This window comes from Ictalurus furcatus, chromosome 1 (assembly GCF_023375685.1).
Source record: "Ictalurus furcatus strain D&B chromosome 1, Billie_1.0, whole genome shotgun sequence".
Classification (NCBI taxonomy): Eukaryota; Metazoa; Chordata; class Actinopteri; order Siluriformes; family Ictaluridae; genus Ictalurus; species Ictalurus furcatus.
This window is the reverse complement of record NC_071255.1, coordinates 6880028-6893273: the sequence shown is the minus strand read 5'-3', so window position 1 is coordinate 6893273 and position 13246 is coordinate 6880028. Positions and strand designations below refer to the sequence as shown.

The following is a 13246-nucleotide window of genomic DNA, read 5'->3' as shown; positions in this document are numbered from 1 at the left end:
CGGCCCGTGCTTTGGCAGCCGGTCAGAATAAGATGGGTTTTTCAGCAGGGATGCCGCGCCGTCACACACAAAAGGTGAAAAGGCAATGGAACAGCACGCAAACTAAAAAGTACATAACATACGTAGAAGTATTATTTGAAATTTATTTCGGTTTCATGTCTTTCATCATTTAAGCATTTGTCACTCATCTATCCTTTGCAGGGAGTAATTACTGTTCTTGCTTCCGCCTCAGTCTTGCCCTGGCCTATCACAACTTAATTTGTGCCCTAGAACCTCCCACATATTAAAATATGACAAGTCATGGGTAAATAAGCAAAGTACAAAAAAAAACACCCACTACATAATGACGTAAGCAAACCAAAATGAGAAATATGGATGTAACAAATGTCAGAAAGAAATGATTTCAATCATGCATCAGCTTGTAGAATCGAGAGAAATTTCTCTTTTTCAGTGGTTCCTTTCATCACGTCAGCTCTGAGGCCTGACTGTCCTCTGCATCACGCTCAGTGCGATATTCCTCATCCTGCTCTTTCTGAAGCTGCCTCATGAGCAGGAACTCTTTGGGCGTGATGTCATCATCTTTCATCTTCTTCGCTTTGCGTTTCTTTTTCTCGATGAGCTTCTGCTTCCTGATCTCTGCTAACGCGTCCAGCTGCTCTCGAGTGAGAGATGCCGAGCTGCTGATCTGCGAGTTGGAGTCTCTCGACCGCTGTTTATAGTCCTCGATCTGCTTGTAGAGCGCATCGTGATCGACGCCGAACACGTCGAGTCTCTTCTTCTCCACTGTGTGCACTTTTGTCCTGTGGGAAATTTTCATTCAAGGTTTTTCCATTCAAAGAAATTCTCATTTTAGTTCTAATGTTTTTTTTTGTTTTTTTTTTTAGGGAACGCTAGACATGCGCCATAGGTAGTTATATCATCAAATATCGTCACCGACGGTGTGTTAGAAATACAGATCAACAAATGCACGATCGGTAAATTTGAATTCTTACTCAGCATCTTTCTCATTAAGGACAAGCTTCTCCGAGTCATCACCGGGGCCATAATCCGCAATCTTTAGAAGATTTTCCACCTGACATCAGGAAGAAAAACTGTCAAATTGTTCATTCGTTTCGGCCATCTTGTCATTCCAATCACATGACTGAATAAGTCGTTACCTCTTTCAGAGCCGCATACTGTTTATCTAGGACAAAAACTAAAGGAGGAACGCTGCCCAAGATCTGCTGTGAGATGAGAAGGTATCTGAAACATACAGCAAATTTGACAGTTACCTCATTCTTGTCTCACTACATAATTGTACGCTCGTCATCAACATGCCAATATTTCAAAAAAGACGTACCGTATCCGTGGGGCACATTTGTCCAAAATCTGCTGAATCTGACGGTCTCGGTCAGTAGACAAACTTGTCTTCCAGTAGATTCGACAAACTGAGTAATCTGCGAGCAATGAAACCTTGCACCAAAAGTGGAGGACATTTTTGATTAGAAAAACGAAAAAAAAAAAAAAGGTTATGTCCCTCGATCCTCCATTCTAAATTCAGAGCACGAGGTGGCACGAGCAACATGCCAGCTAGCATTAAAATAATATTACCCTCAACAACAAGTGGAGAAAATGGGACACCACAGTGACATTAGCAGGAACAGGACATCCAACCGAAACTGATAAAAGGACGAGATGAAAACCTTTCACTGAGCGTGCAAAGAGACTGCACGAATATCTGCCAAATACTGATCACTCCCTGCATGTGACAACTTCTCATTCTTCACATATCTGGGCTGTGGGGTATGGTGGAAGACAGGAACCGTTTCTCATGGCCAAAACACATATACAACCACCCCAAAAGACGTATAAAAAAATGTGTTATGGTTTGTTGACACCAAGGTGTCTTCTAAAAGATACATTTAGCGCAAACAGACAGCGTATTTTCCACAGCACACCATGCCCACGGTGAAGCATGGTGCTGATAGCATCATGCTGCGGGGCTTCTTCTCAACAAACGAACTTCTTCAGAAGATAATGTTTCGGATCTCCTTGCAGTTTGATAGATCTGGAGCATTTTTCCAAGGAGGAGTGGAATAAAACTGCCACATCCAGATGTGCCAAGTTGGCAGAGTCTCCAAAAAGACTGACTCCTGTATTACAAGCAAAAGGTGCTGTAACAAAGTATTCTACCACAGAGTGGTTGTGTGCTCGAATCTGATTGGTTAGAAGGTGTGCATGATTATATTATCGTATATTATCGCACAGGTCGTTCCAGCTGTAACTTGAAGGTTGATACCGGTTAATATTAATACACTAACATGTTACCGTTTCTATAGAAACAGCAAACACTACACATAATCTAACACTAATAATAAACTTTTTTTTTTTGTTAAGGGTTGTTGTGTAACAAAATATCTTATAATTGTTGAAGTTTTTTGTAAGGAGTCATTTATTTAATGTTTTATCTGTTATCACCATCCCCACCATTTCTCTATTTTTTTTTTTGTGCGTGTGTGTGTGCGTATTTTTAATTTAATTTTATGTTAATTGCTTTTGGTTTTTACTTGAAATGAAAGTGTTGGTTGGAAAAAAGATCTGACATGATTTATCGTGGTTTCAGTTTTTACATCACAAAAACCTGCTGTATCAATCGGGGTGTGTAGACTTTTTCTACCTACCGTGGCACACAGACGGAAGACAACACGGATTAAAAATAATGTCTTTTACGTCATTTTTCAACCGATTTAAATTACATGTCGAACCGTGTACAAATAAAGACCGATTGCAGTGGTCCCCAACGAGACGGATCGGATTTGAACACACCGGCGTGATGATTTCCCAAACCGCGATAACGGATCAAGATATGAACAACGTGACACATGGACACATGCGTAACCCGAAGAGAAAGAGTAAAGACGGGGATAATCATACTTTAGTGATCTCCACATCGTAACTGGGGATCTGTGCATTAACCTCGTGAGAGGTCAGCAGGTCGGAGATGGATTTATAAAGGATGGTGTTCAGGGTCCGCACTCTTAAACTGTCCTCCATGCTTCTTTTCTTGGCAGGTTTCATAAAGCCAGACTGACCTGTGACGACAGACTGAAGACACACTCATTAAACCTCTGCAGTGAGCGCGTCAGTAATAAACGCTATTTACAGGTGCATCTCAAAAAATTTGAACATCGTGGAAAAGTTCATTTTTTCCCCGTAATTTAATTCAAAAAGTGGAACTTTCATATATTCTAGATTCATTACACAAAGTGAAATATTTCAAGCTTTTTTTTTTGTTTGTTTTAATCTCGATGATTACGGCTTATGGCTCACGGACGTCAAAAATCCAGTATCTCAAAATATTAGAATAAAGAATTTATAATACAGAAATGTCGACCTTCTGAAAATTTTGTTAATTTATGCACTCGACACTCGGTTGGAGTTTTAATCCTTTTGCACGAATTACTGCATGAATGCGGCGTGGCATGGAGGCGATCAGCCTGTGGCACTGCTGAGGTGTTCTGGAAGCCCAGGTAGCTTTAATAGCGGCCTTCAGCTCGTCTGTATTGTCGGGTCTGGTGTCTCTGATAGATTCTCTATGTGGTTCGGGTCAGGAGAGTCGTCTGGTTAATCAAGCGCAGTAACACCACGGTCAGCAAACCAGTTACTAATAGTTTTGGCACTGTGGGCAGGTGCCGAGTCCTGCTGGAAAAGGAAATCAGCATCTCCATAAAGCTCGTCAGTAGATTGAAGCATGAAGTTCTCTAAAATCTCCCGACTCTCGACTTCAGAACACACACCGGACCGAGACCAGTAGATGACACGGCACCTCAGATCATCACAGACTGTGGAAACTTCACACTGGACTTCAAGCAGCTCGGATTCTGTTCCTCTCCACTCTTCCTCCAGACTCTGGGACCAGGAGTGATCTGACACTATGAATGTGACACTGCGACCTTTCTGTATTATAAATTCTTTATCCTAACATTTTGAGATACAGGATTTTTGATTTCCACGAGCCGTAATCATCGAGATTAAAACCAAAAAAAAAAAAAAGCTCGAAATATTTCACTTTGTGTGTCATGAATCTAGAAGATATGAAAGTTCGACTTTTTGAATGAAATGACGTAAAGACATGACCTTTTCCACCACAGTCTGATGTTTTTCGAGATGCACCTGTGCACTGTTATCTGTTAGCAGGCTGCACGTTTAGCTCACTCACCTGAGGAGTTTCATACCACCTTTTCTTCCTGTCAAGAGAACACACTGTGGTAAAGTCGGCTGTTTACAGTATTTATTTTGTTCACTGGTTTGACATGGCTGCTCATACATCAGTTGCTCCTCACCTCTTGTTAGTGAACATCTTCTTGAGCAGGTCGCCACACTGACCCACAGAGGTGTGCAGGTGTGTTACTCCGAGACACTGAAATGGAAATGTTCTCCTGGAGGACATGTTCTCAAGTCCATCTGGAGTCTCCAGCTTTATTTTCCGCACCGTGGTCACTACAGCACCAGCGTGTCGAGATAACACGCATTTCTGAATCCAATGATGGCCGCTTAATGCAAACATGACTCAACATTAATATCGGTGTAATACAAAAAGAAATAAACAAATAAAAAAGTTGCACGAGGCTAACAAGCTAAGCTGCCCAGATCCTGCCTTCTGTGCTGGGATTGGCTACTAGTGTGCGCGCGGAAGTATGACCCTATAGCCAATCCCGGTACAGGAAGGCTATATTGTAGCCAATCAGAGCGCGGAGGCGGGTTTCGTCAGGATGCACGTGGGAACAAGCAGACCTGAACTTAAAGTGAAACAAGTGACACCATATTCTTATCAAAAATGTAGATTTCATATTCATAAATGTAAGTTTTCAAATCGTAAACCTATTTTTTTTGTGTGGTATTCTTACAAGAGATCTTAAACATCTCTTAAACAAAAAAGCACTCAGAACATGTACAATTTGCACTGACTACAAACTTTTTACTGTAATTAATGTGTAATTTTCTAATATATTTATTTATTTATTTATTTATTAGTTTTTGTCTAGTTCTACTTCTGTTTTGAGCTACGGTGTTGTTCAAGTGTTTTCTTTTAACTCTTACTTATATTGCTGTTATTCTTAATACTTAGGATGTTCTATTTTGCTTGTACCGTACTGTAAACTGAATGTTCAAATAAAAGATTTAAATAATAAAAAAATAATAAATAAACCCAGTGTACTGTATATGTGTAAATACTATGTACAGGTCATAGTAACGCCTCCTTCAGTTTCTAAACGTGCTACACTCATTGAGCCTATGTGACAAATTTAACATTACAGAGTTTAGCTTTGAAAAAAAAAAAAATTGCTATCGAATCAGGCTTTCAATGTAATAATAATAATAATAATAATAATAATAATAATAATAGAAAGTGCTTTAATAATGTAATCTATTTTACTGTAATAACACAATATCTGTATGACACTATGTACCCTATTAGTTAGTATTGTATCATGCATATGTGTGTGTTAATCAGAAATTTGTTGCATGTAAACACCTCGTTCAGAAAATCCACTGAAGGAGATATATGCGCGTACTCAGTTCGCAAAGAAATTGTGGGTGGTAACAGATGCTTAGCTGTAGGCTAGGTATTTAGGAATGGCAACTCAGGCACACTTACACCAACCACGTAACCCGGAATATTCCGATGCCTGAATATAGACCTTAAACCGAATTCGATGTGCATGTAAACATAGTCGTCATCTGACTCGCAACCCCGTTCTCTTTGTTCCCTTTTGGAGCCAGGCCAACATTATTGACACTAACTTTAACTTAGAATTAACGTTATTAATCTTGAGACTGGGTGCCCCCTGGGTGATGTAGTTTATGTAGGGTTAATTATGAATCATGAGGAGGCAGAAAAGAGTACCGGCAGTTTGTGAGAAGTGCTGGTACGCCAGAACAAAAAGTCACGGCACGCCAAAGAGTAAAATGTAAAAGTGCTGGTACTACATACCGGTGAGTTCCGGCCCACTTTGAACACTGATAATAGACAAACTAATCAATGCAGATATTTTATTTAAAATATTTGTGTGCATGGATTATTTTTTGGATGAGATCAATTTTTTTTTTTTTTTTTAAAAAAGCTCAGTTCCCCCCCCATCTCCCTTTCATAGATAGTATAAGTTAGGCATTAACATTTATTAAAATATTGATTCCTTTTTCAATTACTGATTTGCATTTGACTTCAATCTCCTATTAACCAAGTCAAATTTATGCATTATAGGACAGAACTTCAATTTACTTTCTCTGAGGAGCTCAGGTCCATTTTTATTGTCATCCTCACCATAAAACAGGCACACGGTCAGATGAAATAGAAAGCCTCCATGACCACAGGGCAACATACAAGACAACAAGTGTTCTGTACACAGAAATACATCATGTTAACATGGTGTACAAACCTAATCATGTTAAACACAGGACAGTGTGGAGAACGACAAATTGCACACTACACACACATCGGATCAGCTCCATAGCAGCCTTAGCTGTTTGTTGTTGCTGTTTTGTTTTATATCTTTCTTCTCGGTACAAGCAGCAAGACTGACTCGGAGACTGGAGAAGGTGTAAATAATCATTTTCAAAATGTCTCTGACCACTACTTATATAATTGTACCAAGGCTGCCTTTAGTTCATTCACCATCACGATACTATCAATTCCTATAGTTAGGATGTAGTAAAGCAATACATGTTCCCTCTGTGATCAGCCAAAATGCATTATTAAACAAGGCCCACATTACTACCACTTTTAGAAGACTGTGCATTTGCCTATCCATGCTGTGAGTAATGGTTTCTTTCTTTTGCACGACAGAGCACTTGGCAACCGCACACATGACTTGTTTGGTTCTCCTGATGAACAACCCTGCACACTAACATTTTACATCGGCAGTAAACTACAGCATTTATTCAACGTGCATCAACAGGTATAACCTTGTATCTTTATCTTCACTCATAATGAGCAAAATTCAGCAAATCATCATCATTGCAAGAGAACGCAAATTTCATATAAATAAAATTTTTGGCAAGATATCTGTATAGTTTATAGCCAAACTAAACACTAAGGTGAGACATAAACAGATAAATGTGTGCTAAACAAGCTCAGCTGTCGGTCATCAGTACTTACATGTACTGTAATAATATCTATATATTTGTTTGTGTTAAAAAGTAATTGGTTCATGATAGGCTCAATAAGTCTAAAGTATTTACTTTCTATTGTAACAGATCTCTGTAGCAGTTCTTCCTCATAAGCCCCAGTCATACAAGCTGGACCTACACTGCTCCAACACCCGAATCTCTTCCTTTAAACCCTAAAACATGCCCCTGGCAAAAATTATGGAAGCACCACACTTAGAGGATATATGCAAATTAAAAAAATCACAGATGTGACACAAAACAGTTTTTGTTTAAATAGTGAACATTCTGGCTGTCAAACATACCTCAACCAAATTATTGTATGAAATTATTTTAATTTAATGGCAAATGAAGTTGAGGAAAATGAATTAATAAATAAATTCACCTTGTAGTTTGCATTTCTAAAACAAATACCTGCGCAAGTCTAAAAATGCAAATCAGTCAGCAGTTATGAGAGAGCGCTTATAGACCTTAACAAGCTGTTGGACTTGGCTAATTGAAAGGAATTATGGCCCCAACAAGAAAGTTGTCAGCTGAAACAATGGAAAGGATTATAAAACTCCTTCAAGAAGGAAATCTGACAAGGAGTGTAGCAAAATATGTTGGTTGTTCCCAGTCAGCTGTGTCATAAATTTAGTGCAAATATATATATAAAAAATGGGAAGGTTATAAGAGGAAAATATACGGGTAGACCAAGGAAGGCGGCAAAGCATCAAGATAGAAAACAAAAGCGATATGCCTCGAAAACGGTAAACGCACAACAAACAAATGAAAAACAAATGGGCGGAAACAGGAGTCAGTGTTTGTGACGGAACTGTAAGAAATCGGCTGAATGAAATAGGATCTACAGGTGCATCTCAAAAATTAAAATATTCACGAAAATTTCATTTTTCCCCGTGATTTAATTCAAAAAGTGGAACTTTCATATATTCTAGATTCATCACACATAAAGTAAAATATTTCAAGCCTTTTCTTGTTTTAATCTTGATGATTACGGCTTACAGCTCACGGAAATTAAAAATCCAAAAAGTGAAAAGTGTTCAATTTATGCACTCGATACTCGGTCGGAGTTTTAATCCTTTTGCATGAATTACTGCATCGATGCGGCGTGGCATGGAGGCGATCAGCCTGTGGCACTGCTGAGGTGTTCTGGAAGCCCAGGTTGCTTTGATAGCGGCCTTCAGCTCGTCTGTATTGTTGGATCTGGTGTCTCTGATAGATTCTCTATGGGGTTCGGGTCAGGCGAGTCGTCTGGACGATCAAGCACAGTAACACCACGGTCAGCAAACCAGTTACTAGAAGTTTTGGCACTGTGGGCAGGTGCAGAGTCCTGCTGGAAAAGGAAATCAGCATCTCCATAAAGCTCGTCAGCAGATGGAAGCATGAAGTGCTCTAAAATCTCCCGGTAGATGGCTGTATTCTGTGCCTCTCCACTCTTCATCCAGACTCTGGGACCTTGATTTCCAAACGAAATTCAAAATTTACTTTCACCTGAACATTGATTGTGGTTGTGTACTGAACCAGACAGAGATTAAAGGCTCAGGACACCTTTGAAGGTGATTTGAGTTAATTAGCTGAGTAGAGCTCTTCTCAGGGTGACATTTCTATATCATAAACTGTTTATTCTAATATTTTGAGATGCTGGATTTATGATTTCCATGGAGCCGTAAGCCGTAATCATCGAGATTAAAAAAAATATTTCACTTAATGTGTAATGAATGTAGAATATATTAAAGTTCCACTTTTTGAATTAAATTACGGAAAATAACAAACACCTGTACATATAGAAAAGCCAAACAAACACCAGAACTAGCCCCTGAGCAGAAGAAAACAAGGTTACAGTGGGATACAGAGAAGCAATCATGGAGTGTAGATGATTGGATGAAAGTGATATTCAGTGATGAATCGTGAATCTGCATTGGCCAAGGAGATGACGCTGAGACTTTTGTCTGGTGCCGTTCGAATGAAACATATAAAGATGACTGCCTGATAAACAATCAAATTTCCCCACTCATTTATGATATGGGGTTCCATGTCAGGTACAGGATCAGGGGAGACCTCAAAGAGTCAACGCACAGGTGTACACTGAAATTCGGACACTTTTCTCATTCCATCGATAGGAAATGGGTTTGGTGATGACGAAGTCATTTTTCAGGATGATGATGCATCTTGCCACAGAGCAAAGAGTGTTAAAGCTTTTCTTCAGGAAAGGCAGATAAACTCGGTGGTATGACCAGCAAACAGTCCGGATCTCAATCCCATTGAACATTTATGGTGGAAATAAAAAACTGGTCCATGACAAGGATCCACCCTGCAAAGCTGATCCGTCAACCGCTCTTCTAGAAAGTTGGAACCAGCTTGATGGAGAATACTGGTTTTCATTAGCGAATGGACTTCACTGATGAAAAACAATATTCTCCATCAAGCTTCAAAGAAGAAAAAATAGCCAGAGGAGGAGCAGCAAAGTACTCATTGTGATTTTTTTTTATTGATGCTTCCATAAGTTCTTTTTCAACATTGAGTGATTCCATAATTTTTTCCTATACTTGATTTGGGAAAAAAATATGCCATTAATTAAAATAATTTCATTCAATTTGTTTGAAGTATGTTTTACAAAGCCAGAATGTTCAGCTATTAGACAGAAATGTTTTTAATTTGTTTACTTGCTACCAAGTAAAAAAGCCAGGGGAACATCTTCCAAGTGTGGTGATTCCATAATTATTGCCGGGGTAGTATATCTCATCTGGAGTCTTTCATGTGTGTGGCTTCCAAGCAGCTTTAGACTGACCTTCCTGTGTTCATAAAGATTTCAACTAGCTTACCATTTAGAATTTATTGCACCAACCTAAATACATTTATTTATAAAGTTGGCTTGGCATAGTGGATGTAAATAAACTAAACATTAATTGCCAGAGAATCAGCAGACTCACCATGTCATGGATTATCACGATTATGCCAAAACAATCCAACTCTTTGCTAGAAATATTAGGGTTGCATATAAAATAAAAAATATAGTATGTCATAGAAAGAATATACTCTTCAACAGCATCAATCATCTCACACTCTACCCACTGTTTCTCACAGTGGTTCGTACTGCTCTCTTGAAACTCTCCGTTACATTATGGATCCAAAATAGAACACAACCCATCCCAAATAGTCTTTTTAATAGAATATTAATGGTTTTAAAAAGCAAACATTTTTTTCTATTAGTACACTCAACATCGGGGGGTGGGGGTGGGGGGGGGCAATTTTATCAATCAGTACACTGGACGTCTCAAAGGTGCTAGTGGTAAACATACATACACTGTCCACTTTATTAGGGAAACCTACACATTTATGCAGTTATCTAATCAGCCAATCACATGCCAGCAACACGATGCATAACATCATGCAGATAAAAGGTCAAGATCTTCAGGTAATGTTCACATCAAACATCAGGATGAAGAAAAAGCATGATATCTGTGACCAGATGGGATGGTTTGAATATTTCAGAGACTGGTGATCTCCTGCAAATTTTTTACAAACAATAGTTTATAGTGTTTACACAGAATGGTGTGGAAAAACAAAAACAAACAAACAAAAAAAACCTTGCGTGAGCGACAGTTCCGTGAGTGGAAACGCCTTGTTGTTGAGAGAGGGCAGTTGAAAACGGCCAGATAGGTTCGAGCTGCCAGGAAGGATACAGTAACTCATAATCACGCTTTACAGCCATGTTGAGCAGAAAAGCATCTCAGCATGCACAAAACATCAAACCTTCAGGTGGGTGGGTCTTTTTCCCAGTCTTTACCTGTCTAATTTCTGGGAGTCTGTTCCCATGATAGCCTCAAATTCTTGTTCTTGACTGACAAGATTGGCTGATTAGAGAACCGCATAAATGAGCAGGTGTTCCTATTAAAGTGGACCGGGAGTGTATATAATTTCATATAGAAGTAATGGATTGCAACTGAAGAAAATGCATACTACAGGTATCAGAAAGCACTTTTACATAAGAATGTACAGGCAGGGGCCCCATATACACAGGAACTTTGACAGAATAGCTGTGTAAAAAATAAATCTAACATTAGAGTCGCCAACTTACAAACTGGCTTAAAGAAGATCATAAATGGTACCCAAACATATATCTGTAATTATTTACACACACCTTACACAAACCCAAGAATTACATCTTCAGCATGGAACGTTTTAACTCTAAGGTTCCGATTCATTGCAGTTTAGTGCTGCCATAACTTTAATATATGCGGTTTCAATCATCAGCTAATAACCAAGCTCTTTATGACCTAAACAGAGTGTGCTGGAGAAGGTCAAATGCTATAACATGGCCCTCCAGAACAGTTTGACACCTCTGATAGAAATCACTGAACTTTAAATGAACACGGATTCTAACTTAAGCATGCTTACATACATACATACATACATACATACATACATACAGTATCTCATCATTTTTATTTAAATTTTTTTTCAGATAGTAGGCTCCACCTCTGGAATAAGAAGGTTGTGTTTCACTTTATTCACCTCGCTCATGTTGAAGCCCAGTAGCACTACAGTTCTCCTCTTCTGGATTGTTTTCATGCATCTGCTCCGTTTCATACCGAAGTGATGAAGCACGTCCGTCTTGTTCAACCACAGACGGGCGGCGAGAGTTAGTATCTCCATTTTAGATGGATAGGGCTTATTGTGAAAGTACTTTGTGAGGAACTCTTTTCTGTTCTCAAAAGATTGCATCTCCATTCCTGATGGGTCCATGACGAGCTCGACTGGGGCACGAACATCATTCTTGCAGACCTTGATGCTTCTGTTGGTGTTTTTCTCAGCAGTCTTGGGCTTTTCTTTGGCAGTTTGCTTCTCTTCTGCATTCAACATGATGTGTGGCTGGAAACTCTGCTGGATGGTGTTTACCATATCACCATTGACATGCTCGGTCGTGTCCGGATTCAGACGCTTCTCTGCTTCCTTGACGCTCTTGGGAGCGCACCGACAGCGCTGTACGTGGATAGAAATGGTTTTGGGGGTGGACTTTTCTGAATACACCCCAAAGCAGTAGATACACTTGAAGGCAGGAGATTTCAGTATGGCATGGATGGTGGGTACAATGTGGTGCACTATTTTTAAATGCTGCTCATAGTCCTCCAAACTCTGCAGCTTCATCTGGCAGAATGGACACATTGTAGGTATGGTTTTCAGTGTAGGTGGGTACACAGCCTTCGCGGAGTCTGGGTACATCTTTATGTAGATTTTCTCTTGAGCACTAGTGACCAGCACAAGGTTGAGCTCTCGGTTATCCAGCAAGTCTTTGGGCACGTCTGTATTCAAGCTGAAGGTGGAAAATTCAATATTGCCTTCATCATCGCAGTCAAGTTTGTACTCTCCTTTGATGAAGTCTCGGTTTTTCTTTATTTTCAAGCTGTGTTCTTTGTTGGAGTGCTCCATGATCTGCTTGAAGGAGTAGAACATCAGAGGGCAAAACAGGCACCTCAAACCATGCAGCAAATGCTGAAAGATCCACTGCTCCGTCAACAGAACCTTGCACCGCAGGCATTTTACAGTATCGTCGTTCTGTTTCTTTAGGAATGGCGCAAAAACGGCCAATTTGTTTGGTCGGATTTTTTTACGTGGTACCTCTTTAGGACCTGAAGGTTCTGGCTTAGCAGGCACTACTGCAGCCTTTGATGAACTGATCATTGAAGACTGAGGCCCGTTCTGCGTCACGACTATTGGTGTACGGTTCACTACTTGACTAGCGCTGGGCTGGCCGGGTACCGTGTTAACTTGAACAGGAGCCAAAGTGTACGTTGGGACGCCATTCACTTTGTTGCCGGTAGGAATGAGACGGACAGACTGAGAGGCTAAGATGGGCTGTCTGGGAGCAGACTGGTTTAGCTGTAGCCTGTGAGTAAAAAGCACGGGTGGACGTACACCGGTTTTGCCCGGGAGGTTGACCTGAACTGCTGGTGGCAGAAGCATCTGTTGGGCTGATTGAGATTGTGAAAGCCTAGGCACCGCCATGGCCACGGGTACCTGTTTAGAAGCATTCGGCATATTTGGCATCACCATATTTATAGATTTAACAAGCGAAGAGGAAGACAATGTCGTCAAATCT

At 39.9% G+C, this 13246-nt stretch overlaps 2 protein-coding genes across 4 annotated transcripts in view; both read right to left on the bottom strand.

The window, feature by feature from the left end:
* Positions 1-125: 125 nt before the first annotated feature.
* On the bottom strand, positions 126-4636 carry rbfa (ribosome binding factor A). Of its 2 annotated transcripts, XM_053622174.1 has the most exons (7): positions 4323-4636; positions 4199-4226; positions 2914-3084; positions 1340-1452; positions 1158-1242; positions 993-1072; positions 126-800 (listed from the first exon to the last, which is right to left on the bottom strand). In XM_053622174.1, the coding sequence occupies exons 1-7, from the start codon at positions 4544-4546 to the stop codon at positions 464-466; spliced, it is 1038 nt and encodes a 345-aa protein (XP_053478149.1). In that variant the 5' UTR covers positions 4547-4636; the 3' UTR covers positions 126-463. The 2 variants fall into 2 exon arrangements, with proteins under 2 accessions (XP_053478149.1, XP_053478157.1); XM_053622182.1 differs by lacking the exon at positions 2914-3084.
* A 5012-nt stretch (positions 4637-9648) lies between these two features.
* The window catches only part of adnp2a (ADNP homeobox 2a), an 8083-nt gene continuing 4485 nt past the window's right edge, over positions 9649-13246 (bottom strand). For both annotated transcript variants that reach the window (XM_053622156.1, XM_053622163.1), the window contains exon 4: positions 9649-13246. This exon is cut by the window's right edge and continues 851 nt beyond it. In XM_053622156.1, coding sequence (XP_053478131.1) covers positions 11608-13246 — 1639 coding nt within the window. In that variant the 3' untranslated portion in view covers positions 9649-11607.